Source organism: Halichoeres trimaculatus, unplaced genomic scaffold, assembly GCF_033239565.1.
Source record: "Halichoeres trimaculatus isolate MK-OKI-2021-1 unplaced genomic scaffold, fHalTri1.1 fHalTri1_scaffold_2, whole genome shotgun sequence".
NCBI classification, from domain to species: Eukaryota; Metazoa; Chordata; class Actinopteri; order Labriformes; family Labridae; genus Halichoeres; species Halichoeres trimaculatus.
In genome coordinates, this window is record NW_027437180.1 from 25,325,233 (window position 1) to 25,351,407 (window position 26,175).

The 26,175-nt window shown below is 40.3% G+C and overlaps 1 protein-coding gene across 1 annotated transcript in view; it reads left to right on the forward strand.

The window, feature by feature from the left end:
- The window catches only part of nr3c2 (nuclear receptor subfamily 3, group C, member 2), an 87,475-nt gene that overhangs the window by 39,646 nt on the left and 21,654 nt on the right, over nucleotides 1–26,175 (forward strand). The window contains exons 3-5 of the mRNA XM_074663664.1: nucleotides 11,442–11,569; nucleotides 21,240–21,356; nucleotides 25,097–25,435. Coding sequence (XP_074519765.1) covers nucleotides 11,442–11,569; nucleotides 21,240–21,356; nucleotides 25,097–25,435 — 584 coding nt within the window. The remainder of the gene's footprint in view (nucleotides 1–11,441; nucleotides 11,570–21,239; nucleotides 21,357–25,096; nucleotides 25,436–26,175) is intronic.

The following is a 26,175-nucleotide window of genomic DNA, read 5'->3' on the forward strand; positions in this document are numbered from 1 at the left end:
CAACATTTGCTGTCCCCTGACTTAATTCTCTAATTTATTGGCAGATGTTTTTAATTGATTTTCAAAAAGCTTCAGTCATGCACCGATGCCCCTGTGATCTACATTGTAAATAAGACAATCAGTGACAGGATTATTGCTTTATAATGAATTGTGGTGCCAGTGTTTAGGTCAGGATTATTTAAAAAAATGTATTTGGACAAAGGAACTGTGATGGGAAGTATTAAACTACTACTTATGGTAATTTTACACTTGTTGAGTTAAAGTCCTTAACTCCAGATGGTTACTAATCCATACATCACCTCATGGCTCTGCATCCTGCAAAAAGTTGTCTTAAAAAGCGCAGTGTTTCAAAGTAGTTGTCCCTTTATTTGCTTCCACAAGAAAAAGCATGCTCTGGAAATGGCCAACTTTGGACAACAGAGTGTGACAGTGCTCATGGGAAATGTAGTCTTCACCAGAATCGACACAACATGAAAACTATTCACAGTGTCTTAAACCCAACTTTCATTCAGTCTTGGCACAGACAAAGTAGAGGTGGATTTTTGATTTCTTTTGAGCACCTCCAAAGCCCCTGTCCATCATTCAAATAAGTCATGCTGCTAGTTATGTGGATGTTTTCATAAATCTTGGTTTAAACAAACTTGCAACAGACCTGATATAAAATAATACCCACCCCCTAAAATTTCCATTAATCAGGAATTCACCGTTTTGAACCAGAACCATTTTGATACCTGGCTGAAAACATTTTTAATTCGGCTGAAAAAATGACATTATTAACCAGATTCATGAGGCTTTTGGAGCCAGCCTCATGTGGTGACTCAGGGAACTGCAGGAATTTTGTACTTTTGGCTTCGGCTTTAGTTTCCAACACTACCGCTTGATCAGATCAACAGAAGGACATCATGCAACCCTTACTTATGTTTTGACAACATTGAGGGCTGTTTCAGTTGGGATGAATTCTAATTTAAAAACTGTATTTGATATTTTTTTTTATCACCACATTTTTATTTTAGATGTGTAACTTTTGCAGAGTTACATTGCTCTACATTTTACACGCTCAATGCTTTTCAAAGTCCAGAAGCAGAAAATGTCTCTGAGGAAGGAGAAAGTTTTTGGGTAAACTTAGCTAAACTTTTTGATTTACTTTCAGAAAACTTCTCCTCAGCCTTGTACACATACATTATATCCAAAGCTCAGATGCAAGATCCATATAAATTGAGTTCCTCTCCATATTGGAGATCTTTGGCCTGGCTCATGCTTAGTATATAAATGATCTCTTAATGGACTGCACATGGTCAGAGAGTGGGTGTGATGACCCCATATGTTATATAGGAACTGTTTATTTTTCTTATTGTGGTGTTATTGAAAAGCAACATTTTAATAAGACTGCACAGTTTTGGATTAGAGTTAGGAAAGTTTGAACATCAACCTCTCTGAGAGTTTATCACGCTACACAGAAACTATGACTGAAGCTGTGGACATGCACTGGCATCATGAGCCTGATTTTATACTGTATGGATGTGATCAAGCCCTCACTGCTCTTGACAGGCATGAATTACGGGACTTTCCAGCCACGATAATCCTCCTCACCAGATAATGACACCCTGCCACCGCTCCCTCAGATTCAAGCCTGTGTGCTTTGCCACTTAGCCACAATATTTCAGGTGACTCATTTCATTCATTATGAGTGACAGCGAGCGACTGAGCTCAGAAACACTCCTGCTGCCTTAAAAGTTTTCTCTGCAAGACTTTTGGTCATTCAGCTGAGGCTGCAAAGATAGGCTGAGAACTTATGTAATTTAAAATCATGTGCAGGTACAGCTTCAGACATGCTGAGGAAAATCAGGATCGTGTGTGTAGATGAGAAAGATAGTCCAGCCTGTTTTCTGGCCATGATACTGAGCCTCTATCAACAATGTAAGGAGTACGCTGTGTCTGTGTGTGTGTCTGTGACTTGTCTCATTTTTTTGTTTACACTGAAAACAGTGGATTTATTGCAGAAAGATAATCATGATTTGCCATTATGAAGAAGGTCACTAAGAGTTTGCAGGCATAAGCCTTGGAGGGGAGACAACACAACAGATTGGAATTTAAAACAAGGAATGCAATCACAGCTGGGATACCAGATTCATTATAAAACAAATGCGCCATTTTGAAAGTGAACTTCCTTTTATTTGAGCGTGAGATTGCTTCATTTGTCCTGTATTTTACAAGATTTTACCTGAAATGATAAGTACATTTAAAAAGAGAAACCCTTTTCCTGTAACTTCAAAACATGTAACTCCTGAGCACAAAATTTTGAGGGTTTTGATTTTTTTGTATCTGTGAGTAGCAGCCAGTTGGAGTAGATTATACTGTAACCTTAACGAGTGTAACACAAGCCTCCCAGAGAGGAAATCTCATATTTCTGTATGCTCAGGTACTCTGCCCAATGCCAGGGTCACCTTCACCAGGAAAAATAAATCCCCGGTGGCTCTCTCACACTACCCATAAGACCTCTCTCCTCTTCGAGAGGCGGTGAGTGGGTGTCATCCTAATGTTTATACTGTCTGCTCGCGGTTATGTAAGCCATTTTTGTCCTCTTTCTCTTCCTCTACATCTCCCTCTGCTTGTTTAAACTAATCTACCTTTACCTCTCCAATGGGCCAAGTTGTGTGTGTTACGTAAATATTGTTTGAACTGGTCTAGCTTAAGGTTTTGCAGCATGCTGAGATTTGTGTTACATAAATATTGTAGGCCAGACTACAGAAAAGTACCTTACCTTGAATGCTGTGTATTTTTTTTTTTTACGGGGTCAAGGATGCTTCTCTTTCATGAGGTGCAGGTTCAGGAAGGCTGTGGTACTTGTCTGAACTATCTCTGTGTTAACAGCCTCTAGAATGAGCAAGTCAGTGTGTCTACTGAAACACACACACACACTCACACACACTCACACACACTCATGTTTGTCTTTGCAGTGGGTGGATTGCTCTGTAAATACAGTACAGTAAGCATCAGTGCGTGTGTTTGTTGCAGACAGCGTAACATGCATGACAGTGCCATTGTTTTTCCATACAACAGAGCTGTCCTTGTGGTTCGGCCGCTTGTTTACACTCTCAGTCATGCTAATGTATTTCTGAGGGTCACTCAGTTCATTCTTACACCATGGGATTGTGCTCTCCGCTGTCCTCCATCATACAGCCATCTCACAGCCCATTATTCACACATAATGATGTTATCTTAATAACCTCAGAATAACTCCAGCACCCCTTGACTTCCTCAATACCTCTCATTTGTCAGCTTTCTTCCACACCCGCTCTGTTCCCATAGAAACTAATTGCTCTAGTTATACTGTGCTTAGTTGACTTCTAACCTTTTCCTGTGACACATATTGACCTGTTTATGGTTAATAAAGGGCTCTGAATTAATCTACAAAAATGACAAACCGCAAAGTGCAGCCTCAAATGACCGCTGAATGACCAAACTGCAGAAACAGTTAATTAGACTAGATGCTTTTGCCAACCTGTTGCACTAAATGCACCTTTCTTTCTCAGATTGTAGTTGTGAAGTTTTAAGATAGTTAGAATGGCTTTAAACTAAAGCACAAAATGACAGATTTACCTCTTTTTAAAGACATTGGTTTGTACAGTTTGTGTTGTTGTACATTATAACCAAAATTAGGACGCGGTCACACTGGCAAACCATGCGTGCTTGAGCACGATTCATTTATCTGCTTCGGCACACTTTGGAGAGGTGGGCTTCGGCACAGTTTACTTCATGCACGAGCACAAACACGGGGACGGTGTGATCCATGACATATAATCACCACGAGCACATATCTCGACAATCATTTTAAACAAAGCAGGGTTGTTAATAGAGGTAGACCGATATATCGGCCGGCCGATATATCGGGCCGATATTTGGACATTTGTCTCTATCGGCCATCGGCCGTATTTTATTTTAAAAAGCTGATTTTTGATCTGTTGTATAAAATGACGCAATTTTTGATCAGGCACAAAAAAGATGAGCACCTCAAACTTGTGGAACCACTTGGATACATTACATACTTTTGTTCAAATTATATTAATAAGTTTTAATTTCTTTTTTGACATTTTAAGAAGAGTGTGAATGTTTACTACTGCTTGTTACATTGTGTGTTTACTCAGACAAAATATTTAATTGTTTTGAAAACTGAATAAATGTTCAGAGGACTGGACACGACTTGTTGTAATAGATTTCTTTTAGTTGCTCAGAAATTGCTGCGTTTCACAAAAATGTGATAAATATATATTTATTTAGCAATCGGCCTGAATATCAAATTGGAAAAATCGGCTATGCATATCGGCATCGGCTGCCCAAATTTGGAAAGCATCGGCATCGGCATCGGCCCCCAAAAAACCCATATCGGTCGACCTCTAGTTGTTAAAGGGCTGTGTCGAGCAAAAACGACCTATAAGTCGAAAAGTCTCTAAAGTTGTTGCGGTGCTCTCTGTGTCTCATTGTGCTGACTCTGATAGGATCGCACTCAATGTAAACAGATGCTTCACGATGACATAGGCAGACCATGGGTGTGTGTGATACCTGCTAAAGTCTGGTTCATATAGGGGTAGTGTGACCGCTGGCCGTACTCTCCAGCTGGGGAACAGCGCTGCAGGGGGGCAATCGTGCGTAAGCACGGCACGGTTTGGCTGGCCAGTGTGACCGCACCCTTAACTCTTCACCCAACTTTCATGTCACGCTGGTCCACAACTAAGAGGGCTGCTCTCAAAACCAGCCTCTATCAGTTAGTTACATCTATGCATCCAATATGCATGTAGAAAAAAAGTCTTTCTATCAAACGGCTTTAGCCTGCCTACTCTTGCTGCTTTCTCTTAAAACTACTTTGCAATCCTCCTTCTCCTCCCCAGCACCTCCTTTAATGCTGTGTCTGATTTTACCAGTGTCATACTCACTGTCGCTGATGCTCACTTTGTTCTGTAACCCTGGGCTTTCTTTGCTGCTACTGCTCTCCCTGCTTTAGCCTCTCATGTACATGAGGTACATGAAAGAGAGGAGAGGTTTGCTCTCCCCTTATCAGGCTTTAGCATTCCACATAGACATGTTGTAAGGCAGGGAGCTCCCAGAACAGAGCCTTAAAGGGTTTTCACGTGACGTCACAGCAAGTGGAAGTCACTGTGGTTATTCCCACTGAGTGGCAGAAACAGGGAGATGACTGGCAGCGTTGGATAACATACTGCCTAAAATATACTAAAAAAAAGGAAAGAGCAGTTGTGCAATTGATTGTACGAAAGGGTTTGAAAAGCAGTTGGAGCTACTTTTTTCCAGGTTACCAAAAGCCAAAGAAAAGAGAAGCAGCAATTTTCAGAAACAACTGAAATTGAAATTTTTGTAAAGCTAGTTAAATATGTCAAACTGCTCCTTTGAATGAGAGAAACATACCAGGTAACAGTTCACAAGCAGCAGTTAGTAATTTGAGTCTTTTCAAAAATGTTCAGTAGTTCCCCCATCATAAGAGAGATTAGTTTCACCTCGAGACCTGCGATAATTTGTAATAATTGCTGAGGATATCTGTGTTTTTAATCCTGTATGAATCGGTAATTTGTAAAGTAAAAATTCCAGGACAAACCACCAAGATTGTTTTGAGACACCAGAGGGGAAGTGATGTAAATGCATACCCTCTGTACTACCATAGACAACTTAATGCATGCAAATAATTATCTTTGACAAGAGTGAACCCAACTGAAGTGTCTTCTTTTAGTTATGTTCTTTTACTTTTCAAAAGTTAATAGTAAGACCGGTGAGTGTTAAGTTTTCTGAGAAGTTAGATTTAATTGGTTGTTTGTTTTAAAAAAAGATGATTAATTAACTGCAGTGTTGACAAATGGGGGCTCCTTCATTGCCTGTACTGGATTAGCAGAGTTGCAGTGACACTGGCTGAGCTTGCTGTTATCAGTGTCTGTTTCAAATTAACACAATCACAAATTGTCTTGTCAATACAAAGAACCACAACACAGTTTGTTTGGAGGAGGTCTATATGCTTCACCACACATACAATAACATTTCCATTACATATGGAGAGTTTGAGTGATGTTGAAAAATTGAGTCACTGAGAAGTGCACAAAACTGAACTTCCTAGAGTGTCTACCCAAAGCTAGCAGACTGTACTGAAGAGTACATGTTTTAGTGATACATGCTGCTACTGACCTTTAAATTATCTTATCCGACACATCTGTGAAGTTCAGTGCAAGGCAATAAATTATATAAAAATTTGCATAACTAGGGGCCATTGAGGCAAATGACAGATGGAACGTTTTGTGGCTGTTAAGCCAGAGGCTTGAAACCTCCACCTTGAAGGCTCCACCTCTCTTTGCCTGTTTGTAGGCTGAGTGAAAATTGGGATGAGTCAGCATTTCCAATATGGTGCGCACCATTTTTGGGCTTTAAAATACCTCTGTAAATACCAATGGATGATGTCACAGAGACCATGTCTACACTTTAGCAGTTGACAGTTGTGTTTTGAGTAAAACAAACATAAAATGAAAGTATCATTTCCTGATTCTGAAAAGCCATCCCCCTGTGATCTTAGCTCCTGCTGGTTAACATCCCCTCTACAGCTGAGAGAGGGCTGAAATATTTGAACTATTTGGAGAATGCTCCTAGTGTGACACCCCAATTAATTTGAGCCAATTTGAGCCCAAACATCTGTCCTGGGGTTGGCCCTCACATATCATGGCGGGCACAGAGAGTCTCAAGTGGATTCAAGCGCTCTTATTCCCTCCATTTATTGTTTCATTAGCAACTTCCTTCAACAACGAAAGGGACAGAGAAGGAAAGAGAGAGAAATTATTTTACTTGTACAATTCGTTGGGAAGAAACAGCCTTTGTGTTCTCGACTCATCTGTACCCTCATGGGAAATAAACAGCAACTAAATCAGTTGTTAGCATTGCGTGTTATCTTTAAAGATGAAAGGACACTGAAAACAATGAAACCGCTGCCCTGGGGTTTCATAGGAAGGGGGAAAAAAAAGCAACAACTGGAGCGAAGAATGAGACCTTTGATCCGTGCAGTCAGTCCCATTGAGTTGGTCTGAGACTGTACCCAGAAATAGAGAACACATGGGGTCAATGAAAGAAAAAAAACAAAGCCTGGTTCACAGAAGTGGCCTGCACACAACTTAAGAACTTTTTATGATTGCCTGCGTGTCAGTTTTTTGGAGGTATTGTTACAGCACTTCAGAATTTTCTCATCACAAATTTCTGATGCACCTTCCCCTTGTAAGTTCTCATCTCAACCTTCATTGTAGCAGACAGAAATTGCAACCTCAGATTATTTTTAGCATTGAAAATAACAACCAAAACCAAAAGGGGATTTATTTGGCTTGTCCTCGTGGCCTAGTGGTGAAAGGATGCACATCATTTAACCGCAATGCCCCAGTTTCAAAGACCTCTGATGCATGTCATTCCTTTATTCCCCCACCTCATTAAAACATTGTTGTGTAATAACTTCTGCACATATTGAATGCTCACAAACTGAACCCAGCATCTCTGCAGATCCAGCCTCGTGTTGGGAATGTCTGGTGGCCTGTGTGTTTGGTTTTGGGCAAATGGCAGAGCTGGGTGCACAGTCACTGCAGCCTGGCCTGTCTGCTCTGGTTTCATAAGCAGAGAGGGAGAATGACCTATATAGTTCTCTGAGGGAGGGGAAGTCACCTTGTTGGTGGACCAGCGGGCAGGCAGGCTGGCAGGCAGCGACAAGGTTTTAATGTGCGGCGATATTAAAAGGGTTGAGCACTGACTGGATTTTAAAGCTGTACTTTAGAGAGACCTCTCATGAGCTGCTGCTGTGGTTTTGGGTCGTAAACTTTCCATCTTGGTGTGGATTGTCTTTTTGTTCACACTGTACAAGTTTTACTATCAGTCATACTTGCACTATTATAACCATTATTTACAATACTGAACAAGCTTCTATTATAAACTGTTGTTGCTTTTGTTGCTGTCTGTCCTTCTCCTAGTGCCTCCTCTGTGTCTCACTGTCCACCACTCTGTCTCTCTGTGTCTCAACACCTCAGTCTCCTTGCTTGTCTTCCTGGTTTCCTGCATCTCTCTCTGTCACACTGTCTTCCTTTCTGTCTGCCGGTCGGTCTCTCCTTGTGTTTGACTCTTTACCTTTCTTTCTGTCTTTCTTTCTGCACCAGTGAGTGTGACACCCTGTCACTCTGTTTGTGAGTCATAATGCCCTTTTTTTGCCTGTCTCTCGCTTTCTGTCTCCTGGTCTATCTGCCTGTCTTCGGGTCACCTTCTGTTGATCTCTAGGTTGATCTCTCACAGTTGGTAGGTCTCCCTGTCTGTATTCTAGTCCGTTCATCTTCCTCCTGCCTTGCTGGCAGTCTGTCTGCCTATCTTTAGATCTGTCTGGCTGTCTTTAGGTCTCTCTTTATACCTGTTTGTCCTCTGGTTTGTGTCTCTACCCAGGACAGCCAGTCTTCCTGCTTCTCCAACTTCCTGTCTATTTTCTCACCCATCTGCCTCTCTTTTCTTCTGTCTGTCTGTCCGTCTGTCTGTCTCCCCATCCATCCTCAGGACTTTTCTAGGTGTCTTGCTGTTTTTGTCTTGGTCTGTTTGTCTCTCTCTCTTTATCCATCACCCTATCTGTTGATCCGTCTCATGTCTTGTCTGTCTCCATGTCCATGTTGTGGCCCATCTGTCTATCTCCCTTCCTGTCCTCTAGTCTGTCTGTTTTTCCAGGTTTTCTGTTTTACTGTCTCTGTCTCTTCATCTTTTGGTCAGTTGGTCTTTTTTCTCTCCCCTTAACTCCTTCTTCCCATCTTTCATGGCCCATGTGGTCCAGACAGATGGTTGATCACCAGTGAGTCTGGTCTCTTATTGAGGTTTTTGCCTCTTTAAAGGACTTTTCCCTCTTCACTGTTTCCAAGTTCTTGTTTATGGTCGATGATTGCTTGGTTATTAATATATTACAGTGTGTGATCTGAAAATACTATTTAAGTGTTGTGTAAGTTTGACTCTGTACATGTTTATATTGATTAACTGATTGATTTGTTATGGTGCAAAAAGGCAGATGTAATGGAGAAAAGTCAGCAGATAAACATCCTGAAAAATACACCTCAACATGTTTTGGATTTGCACACATACACACACTCAAATTAGCTGAAACCATGGGGCCTGATGCCAGAAAGATCCAGTCAGACAAACACCTCACCAGAGACTCCTCTAAGCGTCCTAACAAATTGAATGTGTGTGTAGATGGACAAGAGGGAATTAGATCAGTGGTCCTGATTGTATCTGAGTGTGCTGGTGCTGTACCCCTTTCCAGCAAGTCCCCTGGAGGAAATGTGTGTGCATGAGAGAGAGCGGGTAGCGAGAGAGGGGAAGAGAGGGACAGAGGAAGGGAGAGAGAGAGCCTGGCAGCTGGTTTGATGAAGGATGGAAGGAGAATGTTAACCAGACAATCACCTTGCATGTTATTGATTGAGATGGGAGAGAGGTAATTAGCACAGAAAAGAAGGGGAAGCTGAGGCCACTTTCAATGTTTTGATACAAGGTGTTCTCTCTTTGTACCCATCTACATATTTGTCTTTTTCCCTGTGTGTGTGTGTGTGTGTGTGTGTGTGTGTGTGTGTGTGTGTGTGTGTGTGTGTGTGTGTGTGTGTGTGTGTGTGTGTGTGTGTGTGTGTGTGTGTTCTATAATATGAGGGGCTTTGTTTAAATAGAAACTATATCGCAAACCAAATATTATACTGTCTGTAATTTTTTGTCTTAGTTTGAAATGCCTGTTTACTTTTTAGCATTTTGTTAAAGCCAAATAATTTAGTGTAAGTCCAAAAACTAAAGGAGTAGCTTATCATTATGTAATTGCAGCTTTCCAGTTCTACACTCAGGGCCTTGTCCATCAGCTGCTCTACCATACCAAGCAGTAAAAGTAAGCAATTTTCAGGACTGTAGCCCATTATTGGCACAAAAATATCTGCTGACATGTTCTACGATTAATGAATCATTCTTCTAAAGATTTTAATAATTACACCCAAAAAAATAATTATTGTAAATGTGGTTTCCCCTTGGGTATCAATATAGTATTTCTGATTCTAATGACAAAATTAGAGCGGGCAATCCCTCATTTTTCCTCCTGGTTGTGTTGACAAACACAAAAAATAAATGCATCAAATAAATAAATAAATAACTTTTTACAGAGTTATAAATATTTTTTTCATTTCAGCCTAAAATTATTTTAGAACTTTTTGCCCAAAATTTTCTTGCCTTTGACAGCTCCATAAATATAAGCTGCACATTTAACCTGATAATTAAACTGAGTTTTCTTTGAAACTCAGTTTAATCTTTTTTTGATACAACTTATAAAATTTACTGAGACAGTAAATGTATTACATTTTCATTAACCTTAATGCGCTCATACTGTAGAGTGGTATTAATGTGAAAGCATTACGTTAAGCATTACAAAGCATGATATCCTATCAATTCTTTTATCAGTTCAACACAATCAGGTATTCCTACCCTGTCCCATCAATGTAATAGATCAAACCAAGCTGTGGTTAAACTTGGTGAGTCTGACTATAAAGTATCATATAGTTTCATATTGATTTGTTGTTAAATTGTTCAGCCCTACTTTGCATGATTTTCAGTTCTTCAGACACTGGAGTGAGCTGCTCTGAGCTGCCTACTTTGCACCTGATGGCAGATTAACTACAGACAGACATCATCCATTACCCTTGGCAGCTACTGTAACTCTCAACTAGCTCACCCATACATCAGTTAGGACGGGCTGCACATCCTGAGCTTTAATGGTCATGTAATTATAGTCTGATCAGTCAGTAGTGAAAGTGGCGCATGATGCCAAAGTAAACACTGAGTGGGATCAGGTAGAACTGCAGCAGTCTGTTGTCAGCGCTGTTTTTTTTTTTTTTTTTGTTGGTTATGGCTTTTGGTAAACAAAAACTAAATGCCATGCTCGAGTACGTATTAATCTTCAACTCTGAACTCTGACTTAATGCACAGCAGATTTTTGGCTTTATAGTGGCTTAATTCAATTCATTTTTCAGTGCCTTTCTCCTCTTATCCGGGAGAAAGGGACAAGCGTTTGGGATCCGACTTAAATTTGACATCCTGCTTTGTGTCTCTCTGCTTATTGAATTTGAATAATCTCCTCTATAAATCTGTCACTGCCATCTCTGTAAGCTTGGTGATGCCATAAATCAGCTGAGTGCAACCCCCACCCCCCACCCCCGCTCTTGGCTGGCAGGCTTATTTATGGCTAGCCTCATTGCTCTGCTACTGTACTGCTGGTCGTAAAGTCCAGGAATGCATCACAGTTTGCACCAGGCAGTATAGATCTGTGAGGAAGGGGACAGTCTGCTGCGACTTTGCGGTTCTCTTATCTTAAGTTTTGTCGATAAGTATAACCTGTCTAAAACATGTAATGTGTTGTCTTTCAGCTCGCCGCTGAGACAGCCATCCTCAACGGCGAAAGTGTGCCTGGTTTGTGGAGACGAGGCGTCAGGGTGCCATTACGGCGTGGTGACGTGTGGAAGCTGCAAAGTCTTCTTCAAAAGAGCAGTGGAAGGTAAAGCAACTGGTGTTCTACACACACACACACACACACACACACACACACACACACACACACACACACACACACACACACACACACACACACACACTTGTTGGTCCAAATTTGTATCAATTTACACTTTTTTCAGAGTAACCTAAACAATTAGTTAAAATTGGATATTATTGTAAAGTAATCTGGGTTGTTTTTTCATAAATCAGACTTTGTTCTGTTGAACTTGTGTTTCTGCGGGTTTCTGCTGTATTTGCAACGATTCAATAATAAGTGTGAGAACTTTCTTTTTTTTTTTTTATTCTGCCCTTATGTTTCCACTTTGGTTTCAGAGTGCAGAGCTCTAACGGCCGTTGTACTTTTCCCACACTGAGAATTAAAGAGAAAATAAAAGCACGCCTTACCTTTTTTATATATCATAGTATTACAAAGAATAAAACAAGTTGTTTTAACTCTTGCTATAAAACTAATTCTTGTGTTACTGTCAAAGGAGTAGGCTTTTGTACCAGATTTCCTCCCTTACACAAAGTATTATTTATAGTAGCTCAGACAAAAATGTTTCCGTGAATACCCCAAAATGTAAAAAAAAAAACCCAAAACAAATAAACAAAAAAAAACCAAGAAAAACTATGCATGGTTGACATAGTATTATATTGTCACACATTTTGCCCACTTGATTAGAAGGAGTTTCCCAGGAATAATTTTCAGCAAGTAAGTTGAAATTTGTGGTGAACAACTGCAGCTTCCCCAACCAGAAAATGAGAAATGTGTGCAAAAAGGTTAACTCTGCAAAGTAACACTCCTGTCTGTACATTTTTCTCTTAATAGAGCAAAACTCACAGAGCTCTGATGTGACAGGACAATTTAAAGCGTTTTGTTAGAGTTAGAGAAGTAAGGTTTTTTTTGCCAGAATGATCAAGCAATAGCCAATGCCTCTTCACTTTTCTTCACTGATCAATGAAACTACTGTCAAATTTAAATGGTCCTTACTTATATTTTTAAAACATCATTAAAATAACCGAAAACATTTGGCACTTTGGATTTATAGACTTGAGTGGCACGCTGGATGAAATCAAAACACTGAGTGGGTAATGCTCCTGCAGCAGGCCCTTTCTGTTATATTTAGCTGGGGTAAAATCAGCAACAGCCATAATGTGCTTTTCATTCGGCGCCTGTTGCCCGAGGCGTTGGCCTGACTCATTAAGATGAGTGTTTGAATGCAAAACAGCCGCTCGCAGATTGAGGCGGTGGAGCCGGAGGGAAAAAGCAAACACGCCTGACAGCCAGTGATCGGGCCCTCTAGGTATGCTCCTGACCATTGGAAGAGTTGCACTGACCAAATAATTTCCTAATACGATGATATAGACACAGCATCATCACAGAGACCTAGAACCAGTATGTATCTGAGTTTGTCCAATCTGACGTGCCATTGTTCTCACTGGACGTGGGGCTGCAAGAGCCTTAGCTCTCTGAAGAGTAAAAATCCTTAATGGCTCCTCGATTGTACCACTTAACTCTTCAGTGTGCCTCATATAGAACATTATGAACAGAAATTTATCGAAGCCAATTGATTGCATGATGCTCTCATATTCAGTACACGGCCCCGTATTTCAAACCTTTTACACGTGTCTCTCTGTTTCTGATTCCTCCTTTGGTCCGCCCCACAAACAACTGCAACTGTGCAAACTCTGTAAGTGTAATAAGGGCGGCCCACACAGGCATGTGATGTCATCAAGGTTGCGTACGCCCTTCTGAAGTGCAAAGTGAGCTGTTACCTTACATGACCCCTACACAGCTGCTGCTGAGGTGGAAGAAGAGAGGGAGGGAGGGAGAAAGAGAGAGGTATAAGGGTAGAGAGAGGCAAAGGATGAAAACACAGAGAAGGATTTTGCAAAGTGAAGAGAGATAGAGGACAGTGAAACAGATACAGGGAGGGCGGGGGAAGGAAGGACAAAGAAAAAGTCAGACGCAGACAGAGAGATAAAGAGAGGAGGAGCAGTGAGAGGGAAAGAGAGAGGAAGAATCAGGGAGAAGGGTGGAAAGCGATGTGTCAGCAGCGAGCGGCGGAGAGGTGTAAGCTAGGACGTGAGGAGACGTTTCACTCCTCCCCAATCCCAGTATTTCCTCCTCCTTCTCCTCCTCTTTCTTCTCAAAGTTAAAAACTTAGACTAGGCGTGTAAGATATAAAAGAAGACTGCAGAGAGCGGGCATCTGCGCAAAGGGAATAATCCAGCCCGTATTTAATTTCTTTTGGCACCCCCTGCCTCGAGGGGGGGCACAACTTTTTTGGTCGTCTGTAGCTCATTAGATGACTAACTTGCTCTCAGCTCTTTACTACGGAGCTAGTTAGCATTCTGAAGTCATCAACAAATCATTAATACTGTGGAGGGTCTGCCTTCCTCTCTAACCAGGACCAGACAAGGCATTGTGAAGTAGCTTTATTTTACATCACCACAGCTTGGCACAGTTATTCTTTAAAGGCTGCATTTTGGGTTTACATTTGGACCATCTGTTTGGAATATCTACTGGCCACATGGGCCTCTTACTGCCCAAATCTGTGCTCTTACAGTCCTCCTCAAGGGGAAGAATATTCACTCCACTTAATTTTTGTCTTATCTACCAGAAGGCAGAGCCAACTGTACATGATAAAGTGTATAACCATGGTCCCAGGAAACATATAGAAATACTAATTTATGCAAAATGTTCACTTGGCTCTGAGCTTTAATACTCTGGCTTCAATTCAATCTGAAAGAATTCATATGCAGACACATTTACTTCATAAAAAAATCATCTCTCCAAACTCTTCTAAGTCTTGCAGTTTATTTCTTGCAGTATGGAAGCTGTAACACTTGAACATTTTCAGTGCTCTTCTCTAAACTAAACCAACAGAGAAAAAGGGTTATGACTTTGATGAGGCAAACAAGTTTTGCAGCTGTTTCGCTACTGTTGACACTGCTTTCTCATGCCAGCATGCAGCTGGCTTACAGCCTCTACGTAACGAAGGAATTCTTCGGCATAAACAATTTTAGTCTGTGGGAAAAAATGCCTTCTGACGCTCAACAACAGTTCACAAATATGTGTGACATCACTAATGAAATGTGGAAATAGCTGAATGCATTCATATGTGCTGCTTTCCTGCATCCACACTACTTAAGAGCAGTTTGTTGATATAAGACAGCTGCGCTCAATAATCGACTCCATGTGGAGAGCATTTGAAGACTTGAACGTTGCCATATCATTCACATGTCATCAGTGGCTTGGCATGTCTGGTCTTTGTAATAATACTAGGCCCTGCTTTTAGCTCACTTGTTGTTTTTCCTGTTCTCTTATTGAACTGGGAGGTTTATAGGGATGTTAGTAAGCCTTGTTACGGCCCTACTGTGTTCTGCAATGTGACTGGGTCGTGGTTTCCATGGCGCTGCTGTCAATCTAAAAACCTATTCTCTAGCACCGCCTCTGTGGGAGAGTTCATCTGAGGACATGGCTTGCTGTGGTTCTGCTTTGAGCGGCAGCTAAGCCGTCCAATCGTGTTCCCCCTAGCTCAGGCCGGAGGAGTAAAGCCTCCCTCCAGTGCCGAGTGAATGCTTCAGGTTGTGTGTGTGTGTGTGTGTGTGTGTGTGTGTGTGTGTGTGTGTGTGTGTGTGTGTGTGTGTGTGTGTGTGTGTGTGTGTGTGTGCTTATGTGTGCATGTGTCTGTGTAGCTCATGTAACAACGACTGAAGTGAAGCCATTCAGCAGTGCTGCTCTGATCTCAGCTCCCAAACACATGGCTCCAATAAAACCTCCTCTAATTAGAAAATACACGATATATAAGCGCAGATAAAGGCATGCATTTAGCATGCAGTGGGATTTTACACATCTTCATGAGTAGAAAAGGTAGTCAGGTGTACAACTTCAGGTACAATTTTAATCTGTAAGGCTTACTGTAAGTATGTGTGTGACCTACATTGCTAATGCATTTATGTTGGAGAACGCAGCCTGAGGAGGGTCTCTAATGCAGCCTAGATACATTAACTGTTACAGTATGTGTGTGTGCATTTATTTATTTATTGCTTTAGAAATAAACACAAGGGCTGCGGGATATCAGCGCTGCAATTACTAATGACATTTCTCTGCAGGCACATCTGCAGTTCGTAGTTTCTTCAGCCTGAAAGGAATTCAAAAACTCAAAACAACCCTTACAGTATTTCAAAAGCCAAGTTAAAATGAATGATCTACCTGTCCTGTCCTGTCTGTATAAATTTTGAACAGAGGCATACAGAATTTCGTTGTCGCGTTTGTTTGAGATGTTACATAAATATTTAGTTATGCAAGCTGCTCATAATTAGTTACATTATTAAATGACTAACCAACAGACTCTAATTGCTTTCAGTGAGACCCTGTGCTGTCTCAAAGGCTTTTTCCCGTCTTATAATAAGTAGCTGTATATTATAACAGTATATTTAGTTCCTGCATGACGATATTACACCTGTCATATATGCACACACTACTTCCTCCCTTCACTCAGTTCCCCCTGACCTGGGCTGACCTGCAGCCCGCTGGCTCTGCTCTGGATATAATCTGACCTCCATCTCTTCCTGCTCCCTCCTGATAGCTTTGTTCTTTGACATTAATGCAAAACGGATCCAGTTCAGTCAGAGGGTCACACCTGTTGTCTTCAACCAAATAAGCAGTGACAATCTGATAGGGGTTATCAGTGTGTTCATTGGGGATTTGTTTGTTAAAGACACAGAACACACTGGGGGCTGTAGCAGTATGTCTTGAAGTGCACTGTGACACACAGTTTTCTACAAAGGACATTAATCCCTTTGACAGGTGCTCAGTTAATTAATAACACAAATTGTTATTAGAAAAGAAGCACAGAGGAGATTTTACCCTCATTGTTCTATTTAAGAACATAAATTTTTTGCATTTCATTCATCATCATCATTCATATTTCAATAAATATACATATCATTCATATCTTAGTTATTTGACATGAATAAACTGTTGCAGTGCTTTTTGCTAGAACATTATAATGCATTACAGATAAGAAAACTCTACTACTATACTCCATATAATGAATAATGATTGTATTTATAATGTACAAAGCAGCAGCTTGAGAAATGAGAAGGCAATGCCCAGGACAACGGTTTGAGATACAACACATTTTAATATAAATGGTGACATTTGTAAACAAATAACAGCTTCTATTTATAGCATATCTAACTTGTGCACCCTCTTTTTACTAAAACTTAACTGTTCAGAGCCTTATCCAGCACAGCTGTTCGTGTGTTGTCCAGAGAACTGAGGCAGCGCAGCTATTGCAAGGCAGATATTTGCATACCTCTGGATAGTGGTGAGAGCAGTTACAACTGTGAGAGGCCTGTTTTTTGGTTGCTTGGTATTTTTTGCCTCTATAATTTAGGTTTTCCTGAATGCAGCCACAGAATTGACCAAATGCTTTGTGAGAGGATAATTAAATTGAAATTATCTGTGGGACTGACATAGACTTTAGCAAATCTTATTGTTAGTTTGTGTGGGTTGTAAAGTTTGGTATTATGATATGCAGTGTTGCTTTTTTTTGCTGCTGTTTTAATTAGGTCAGAATCTTTAGACAAAAATGAGTCTCAGCCCAAGCTTATTTATTTATTTATTTCCCCTTTAAAGTTTTAGTTTTAATCAACGACAGTTTGAAAACCTTTTCATCTTGCTTTTATCAATAAAAAGTAAACACACTGTGGTCAAAATTTCTCTCTATAAACTCACTCCAAAATTGAATCATCTTATCAGAAATTGATCAGACCATTTTGCAACCAGCACCAGGAAGTAAGCAGCATATAAACTGTGACATTTATCTCTTTTACGAACATCTTTCATGTTTTGACTTATAATAAAGTGGTAAAGACTTCCTCTATCCAGCTTATCATACACATGGAAACAATTTAGCACCATCAGGATGAGACACAACACAGCTTTATGCTGCGGAGTGGAGATGTGGCAGCTCATCTCAGTCGCTGTTGAGTCAAAACTGGTGCAAACTGCATGAAGCGGCAGAATTATGTTGGTGGTTTTGCTGCTAATGATTGTGATCCATTCTTCATGAATTCCCTTCGGTGTTTAAAGCTTGTCTGTATGTATCTATCTGATGATGTAGGTCAAGGGTCTGCAACCTTCAGCTCTGAAGCCTCATGCAGCTCTTTGATTGCTTTACCATGCATCCTTTGTAGCTTTGATTAATATTAATTAAATAAAGAATTTCTATTTTTCTGATGGAGGGTATTGATGATTAAAGATATTGACACTAGATAAAATCATGCATAAACATTTTGTTGAAAATATGCATCACATCTTGCAATAAAGCCTGTCACTGCTTTACTTCACCTCCTACACCTCCTATTCAATTAACCACCAATGTGCCAGATTTATATAAATGCTTGATATGTGGCAAGACATTAGCAAACAATAAAACGTGTTAAGTGAAGCATTATTATCAATATGTGTTATCAAATTCAAGGATTCTGTCAAAAAAATTATTTTTTTTGCAGGTTTTTGAATTTCTTTTTTTTTTGCACATTTATTGAAATAAAAAACTTAGACATCACATGTACACTTTCATAAAGTCAAAAAACTTCTTGATTAGATAATTATTCACTAGATTTCAACTATGTAGAGAATTTTACACACTTTTTAGTCTCTGTTGGGAAGATAAAGTAGATTTTGTGGCTCCAGGTGAGCTGAGGCAAAACAGCTCCTATGAAAGTAAAGGTTGCAGACCCCTGATGTAGTCTAGGAGTTTAAATCATTAGTGGAGTCTGTCCCATGTGGCCATTTGAGGAACTGCAGCACTTTCACCTCATAGCTTCCTTCATTTCTCATCCAGAGTTTGCTGCTTTGGTTTTCTACCTGTGTTTGTCTGCATCCCAGTCTGACAACAAAGAAATCTGAAACCAGTGCTTTATCCCACCCACAGTAGTATTATTGATGTTGGGCAGCTAGTGTTTCTGAGAGGCTATTTTCTCAATCAGCAGCCTCACCACTTGTGTCTGGTAGCTATTTAAAACGATGTGGTTATAGGCTGTTTTTGACTTAGTCTTAGTTGAATTTCAGATGTAGTTTACCATGCAGGTACCTGGAGAACTGCAGATCAGATCAGCATTTTTGAGGCTTTATACTGTCTGTATGGTACTCTCATAAAAGATTTACATGATTTAGAGCTCAAAAGTATCACAGGTTAATCTTACAATGGTGTTTTAGGAAAGCTTATTTCAGCCTCTGTCTGGAATGCTTTGCTTTAGTTGCTATCTCTTTAAGGCACCTGAAACCCCCATTTCCCTGATTGGCCAGCCCCCTGGAGGCCTGCAGAGGCAGAACTCAAGGGGCCTTGGTCTTTGAGGCTGTCCTCTCATTTCATAATCACTTCACTATTTAAGCAAGTTGAGTTTAAATCTTGTGAAGAACTGTGCTATTTTTAGCATTTTGAGCAGTTTACATACAGATTCAGGGATTTCTACAACGTACGTATATATAGTGACTTGAAAATTTGCAGATGTTGGACATCCAGCATTGTTACTTTATATCCATGTTTAAAATAATGGATATCGTATAAAACCCCTCTATAAAGTGAGTGAGCAATAGGATTGAGTTTTTTTTTTTCTTTTCAGCAGAATGTGAGATTATTTGCTTTGAGCAGGCGTGAGTGGACTCCATGACCAGTAACCATCATAGTAGCAGAAAGCATGTGTTTTTGATAATGATGTCAAGTTTATTACAGTATCTGACTGACAGAATCTGAGGAATCAATTTTATGCAAATATCCTGTTTGCATTATTGATGTTTTTCTGTTTTTGTAGCTTTTCTAAATCTCTGGGTATGATGCGTTTGGTTTAATAGGACAAAATTAGTGCTCAATTAACCACTTCTTATAGAGAATTAAGATGTATTTATTTATTTTTAAATCAGACTTTTGTTAAGGTAGGGCTAAAAAAAGTTCTAGCCACCATTATGCCTGCCATGTGCAGCAACGATAAGCAAATGGGCATCTGCAGAGGTAAACATGCTGTGTAAGGACATGTGAGTGTATGCGCACACCATGCATAGATAAACAACTCCACTCTTTTCTAGATGCACTCACAGTGACACGTATACACACACGCACTGTGACTGTGACTTCGCCTGTCTCATGAAGTATATTCTACTCTAACAATTATTAACAAGATTCACAGGAATGAGCAAAACATTTGACATGAGGGCTCCAGAGTTTGCAGAATTGCCATTTGGTCCGGCCTATCCAAGCGAAAGAGAGTGTGTGTTTGTGAGTGTGTGTGTGCATGCGTTTGTGCGTGAACGAGAGAGTGGGTTGGGAGAAGGAGGATGGCTGCGTTGTGTTTCCTGTGTCGCAGTTTACTGTTTTTTAGAGCAAGAAAAATGGGCTTATGTAACGGTCATGTGATTTAGCCAGAAATAGTGGTGGGGCTACAGCTGCTGCCTCTCCTCCTGCAGCTCGGTTCCTTGGCTTTTGGCAGCAGCCAGACAGACACACTGCGCACAAGTCCTGCTCGCTCAGAAAACAACTTCTGCTCAGTCCTACACACAAACACAAATACTGTACTGTGGATGCAACAAAAGCAATGCACAGAATGTATGTGTTTGAGCACTAAGCATGTAAACAATGTGCAGGCTTTGGTGCTAAAACAGAAGAGCATGAGCCAGAAATCTCTAAAGTAAATGTTACAAGACGCAGGGAGATGAATTCAGTAAGCAAACATGTGCATGCATACATTCGTATATGCAGTCAGACATGTACACACAGTTTTGTGGAGCCAAGCCATGTATCGGGGTCACTGGGGTCAGTTCACCCAATACTGCTCCATCTGGGTTGTGTCCTGCTCTTCATGTGTGTGTATTAGTTTGTGAAGCAGTTACAAGATTTGCACTTTTTTTTTTTTCAAATTGCCAAGTGGAGCAGCATCGGCTCAGTGTGAGTATGTACATGCATTTGTGTGTGTGTGTGTGTGTGTGTGAAAATGTGAAAGTGAATGACTGTATGTGTGCGCCTGTGTGTGGGCGTATGGCGCTCTGAGGCTGGCGGACTTGTGGAAAAAGGGAAAAAGGAGGGATGGAGACGCAGGCGTAGAGAGGGAGAAAGAGTAGACGATGAAGAGGAGGAGGAGGAGGAGGAGAGGAGCTGTACAGTGAAGAATTAGTGGAGCGGAAGGAAGCGCTCTGAAATGGGAGATCATTGGGTTTAGCTAAGGGCTAGGCAGGAGGCAGGAGGGATTCTCGCCATGTTAGCATCACTGTCAGGAATAGTCGAGCTGCAGCCAGTGTCCTGGTTCTGGGGAATATTAATACCCCCATGCCATATACTGTAAAATACACCATTAGTTATGTGTTATAGAATGTGAAGGGGAATGATCACAATTCCAATCGCGTTCATAGAGATGATCAGGAAGTGTACATGTCTGCTATTATCAGATTCCACATTGTATCTAAGTTGACCTACATACGAGGCGTTTAGATATTCTACAGTTGAATCGAACGCTTCTTCTCCTCATGCTCGCAAAAGTGTACAAAAACTATTTAGAGTTACATAAGCTAAGCTCCTTCCCCACAAAGCTACACTACCCTTTGTAAATATCAATGCTGTTTTACATCAAGCTGCGCACACTGACTCTGTCCTGTCTCTCTTTAGGTCAGCACAACTACCTGTGTGCTGGGAGAAACGACTGCATCATCGACAAGATCCGCAGGAAAAACTGCCCGGCGTGCCGCGTACGGAAGTGTCTCCAGGCTGGCATGAACCTTGGAGGTGAGGAGTCACAAACTCATTACAGATTTGCCCTGTCACAAGTCTCAGATGTGACATTTGAGTCAGCTATGCTCTGCTGAGGAGAAATTGTAGAGATGAAAAAGTGGGTCTGGTTGTAGTCACAGGAGGCCTGAGGATGCTGAGTCATAAGATGTTTGTGTGTACGTGTGTGCATATGCTATATCTGGGCACAATATGCATAATGTATTCACAGAAGGTGTAGATCTACTGTACTCTACATAATGTCAGCTGACAAAGCCTGCAGACAAGTTACAGTGTTGTGTTTTTAGGAAAGACTTTGTAGTTGCGAGGGATGTGGCAATGTGTTTAATTGTTGCCAGTGGCTTATTCCAATTCGGGTCGCTGTGGCAAACTCAAGGCTAAAAGCATTCTTAAAAGGATTTCAGACTATTAGAGTCATTGAAATAACAAATTATTTTCAACCGTCTACCCAAGTGTAACCACATTATCTGAATTAACAAAGCAGGAGTTTGAATGTCAACATGAATGTTAATGTTAGTCATAATGTAAATGTGTAGAAAAAGTCTGAAGTCTTACTATCTGTTAAAGAACTTCAGCAAACAAAGGTAACCACTGGGACAAAACACTCCTGTGGCTGCTGCTGTAGCTGCAGATAGTTTCCTGGGTTGTCTTTTGAAATGTTCTGGGTTTGATTGCATTTGTGGATCTTTTGGATTAACCAAATGCATCTCTGCATTTTGGAATAAAATGTATCCGTAGCAGTGGTAGAGGACTTACTGCATGTCATTACTTACTGCTGAGAGTCTCACGAAACTACCATGGATTTATCAGTCACTCCCAGGTTCCCTGACTTGCAGTCAAAAAGAGACATTTAAGGAAATAACAGTTGATATTTTCTTTCTTGATCATCACTTAATTATATATTTTTTAACTCCCCTTATGTATCACACTGGCAGATGTGTGCCTTTTTGTGTTGTTAGACATTTTAGCAGTGATATCTGTTGAGAAAATTGTGTCAGAGCTGTGAATAGTGAATAGTCTAACCCTTGGGGAAAATTTCAGAGTTTTGACAGGCACTGTGATCAAAGCCAAACTAACACAGACTAAAAGAGTTTAAGGATCATTTATGTCTGATTCAACCCTTCCAACAATATCCAAACAGCTGACAGTGTTATTGAGTGGTGGTTAATATTCTAGTCTCTAATTCAAATGCCAGCATGATGGTTGAATCTAAACACCTTAAAAAATACATCCTGTCTGAGTCTGGCTTTATCATCTCTTCTCATAGGTAACTTGGTCAGCTACAAATTTGTTGTATTTATAGCTACTTTTCTGTTGACCAGAGTTGATAAACTTTCCTAACTTTCATAAGCTGAATAATTTCAGCAGTTTTAACAATACATAGAGTAATAAGATTCATCCATGCCTTCACAAGAAACTAATGAATGCGTAATGTTACACTGTAGTGTTCCAAACGTTGGAGGACTGTTATTATCAGTGCAGTGTGAAAGGTTTGTTTTTCTTGAATCTGAGAGATTTCCAGATTTGCAGTAAGAATGCTCGGATGTTATCAACAGATATATTGTAGAAATAACACTATGAGTGTGTCCACTTAAAATAAAGTCCACACAATGAGGGTAAATATGACTAAGTAGTACAGTCCCTGTGGTGTTAATTCTCTTGTTAATATTCAGTTCAAAGTGCAATATTTCAAAAATAGTTGCAAATGTTTTACACATATTCATCCTGGAAACATTTCAAGATTCAGATTGTAAATTTAACAAAAATGCATGCTAATAGGAAATACTATGAACCTTAAGATGACATATTTGTCTTGGAGAATACAGGGTAAAAAAATCCTTTCATATTACCTTGTTACATAGGCTTACATAGTGTTCATACACATTTGAACACACATCAGTTAAGTTTGAGTGGAGCGGGTTTAAAGAGATGGGGCAGCAGCAGCTTGGTTCAAAATGGCTTAAATAGACTTCTTTGTCATTCACGTGCAAAACTGTCACTGCAAGAAAATGTGTACAAAACTCAGAATAGAAAAGGTTTTCAAAAAACAAGCAAAAAACAAATAAACCTATGATAAACACATTGGATACAAAGCCACAAGGTAATAATGGACCTTAGGGACAAGCTCCACCAGCAATTTAAGACCAACAATCCACTGTGTGCCAGTCATAAATAGGCACCGCAGTGCAGTAGCAGATAATCACTTACATTAGCATATTACCAGCACAAAAGCATGGCTTGTAGTAAACATCTCTTTCTCGTGAAATGTTATGTAGCGTTGAAAAGCTGCAGTTGACCATGAGTCATAAATAAAAGCTTCATGTTGCCAATGACTGTGGCTGATGAATTAGACTCAGTTTTTTTTGGTTAAATGTTGATACAAAAATGCTGTTGGATTCTCAAAGAAAAAAGGAAAATCTTTCTATGATGCTATTTTGACACCAGTTCTAAGGAAGTGAACGTGGCTATTTACCCCCAAAAAAGTGATCAAATAATGTCAGAACTGTTACACAAGAAAAAGCAGTGCCACTGATGCGGAGATCAACTGGTTAGCATCTTTCAATCCAAAACTTAAAGGCCACTTTGACACAAAGAAACCTGTCTAACCTGTGAATCTGAGGGCGTACATTACAAAGTTGGGGTATGAGCTTTGGCTGGATGAGTTCCACGCACTTAAAACAACTGTTCAGATATTTCCTTGGTGTGTCACTTAAAGGCTATTTAGCTGGTGTCATTTAATCAAACCAAGTAAGGGACTTTCCGAAACCTTTTTGCCATCATCGAGATGAGTCACAGTTAGCCAGCAACAATGCTTGAAATGGTAGTCCTTCAAGGGCAGAAATGTATCCTCCAGTAGTTCCTGAAACCAGGAAGCCATGAAATAAAGTACCTGTCACAAATCTTTACAGTTAACAAGAACAGGAATCAAGTTGGAACACAGTAAATACAGTAAACATTAACAGAAGTATTGGCTAGATAGCTTGCAGGTTTTTTAGCATGAAGCTGGCCAGGAACAACAATGAGGTGAAGCGGTGTGTCCCATCCAAAGCACTAAAGAGAAGGAAAACTCCAACACCCTTTTTAAAGTCAAATTCGTGAATGAAAATTTTTAATAACTAGTTAGAGCCAAGTGATTGAGTGGAGCAACAGCTAATACATACTCTAAAACAGGCCTGCTAAAATGCTATATGATTAGCATTTTCACCAATGTAGTTTTAATGGAGCAGTATAGCAGCAGCATCACTGGCTGATTATTTTTGTACAGATGGAGTTCATATTGGGGTACATTTAAGGGTGCAGGTGTGAGTGTTGTTTCTGAGTACAGCAGGTATTAAAAGCCTAAGCAAGCTGAGCTTCATATAATGAATTGTATAGATACACAATATTGACATTTATGTGGTTTTATTTATTATTTGCTTTTTATTATCCCCCAAACAGTCCCATCTGTGTGCAGCTGAACAATACACAGAAAAAGGAAACATTATTATTGCATTGTCTAGTATTTGCTCTTGATTTAGCTGAACTTTATTTTGGAGGCACTATTTCCAAATTCTGAGCCACATTCGCACACAAGAGTTACAAATGCCTTGAGATGTTTCTTTTCTTCAGGGTCAATGCTAGCAGATTCTTACAAATAGCACTGAAATTGATTACTATGTCTTCACCACAATGTCAAGGCTCATGAATTTAAATGTTTGCTCCACACATTTATGTATCTATCTGTATCTACCCCACAGCACGAAAGTCAAAGAAGTTGGGAAAGCTAAAGGGAGTCAGCGAGGACCCCTCTAAGGATGGCCAAACTGCCACAGGTGGTGTTGGAGGCAGTTACCTGTCCACGGAGAAGGAGTTAAATGCCAGTGCTGCCAATGCCATGGTGCCCCACGGGCCCGGGGTGGTCACACCTTTTCTGCCGCCCTCCATCTGCAGTGTGTTGGAGCTGATTGAGCCCGAGGAGGTGTACTCAGGCTATGACAACACACAGCCTGACACAACAGACCACCTGCTGTCCAGTCTCAACCGCCTGGCCGGGAAGCAGATGATACGCATGGTGAAGTGGGCCAAAGTACTTCCAGGTTAGTGACCAAATGGTGTTTTAGAGATTTTTGAGCCCTTATTGGAAAAGCTGTTGATATCAGCCCTTTTAGATATGTGTGAACTTCATTTAGTTGTGTAAATGATGATTTAAAAGGTTGTACTAGGTTGGTATAGTGGCAGTCTATTTAAACACAATCTACCAGTAACATGTTGATAAGTTACTTAAAAGACTGGCAAAGATTCATTTAGCAGTAGTTCAATAAATTGTTGTTAAATTGCATGTTTTAACTTGCACACAATGTCCTTGACCAAGTTCATTGTAGCCCCTCCTTTTACATTACTTGTATTGATATCTTGGGGGGACACATATACATCAGTCAATTAAATACATATGTGAAGGACAAAAAAGGGTGAGAGGTTAAAATAATGTTATGAAGCAAACATGCTCGCATTTTTAATTTTGATCTTTACATTTTGATCATACCAAGCAAACAGATTCTCAGACGCTCACAGTTTTCATTTTAAATATTAGGTCAGGAAAATGATTCCATAAAGCTTCAAACGGATTAGGCAGAGAATCCCATTTTACCATTACATAGACTCAAGATTAAGACTCCCAAACAGAACTCATTTACATCACCATCACAAGATGTTGAGTTGAACAGAAGATCTAATGTCTATCTCATTAATATTTTACCTACAAACCACAGGAGGGGAAGGAGAAGAATGTTTAAAAAGGGATAAACAAGTTCCCCTAAATGCCCGTCAGTAGGAGACA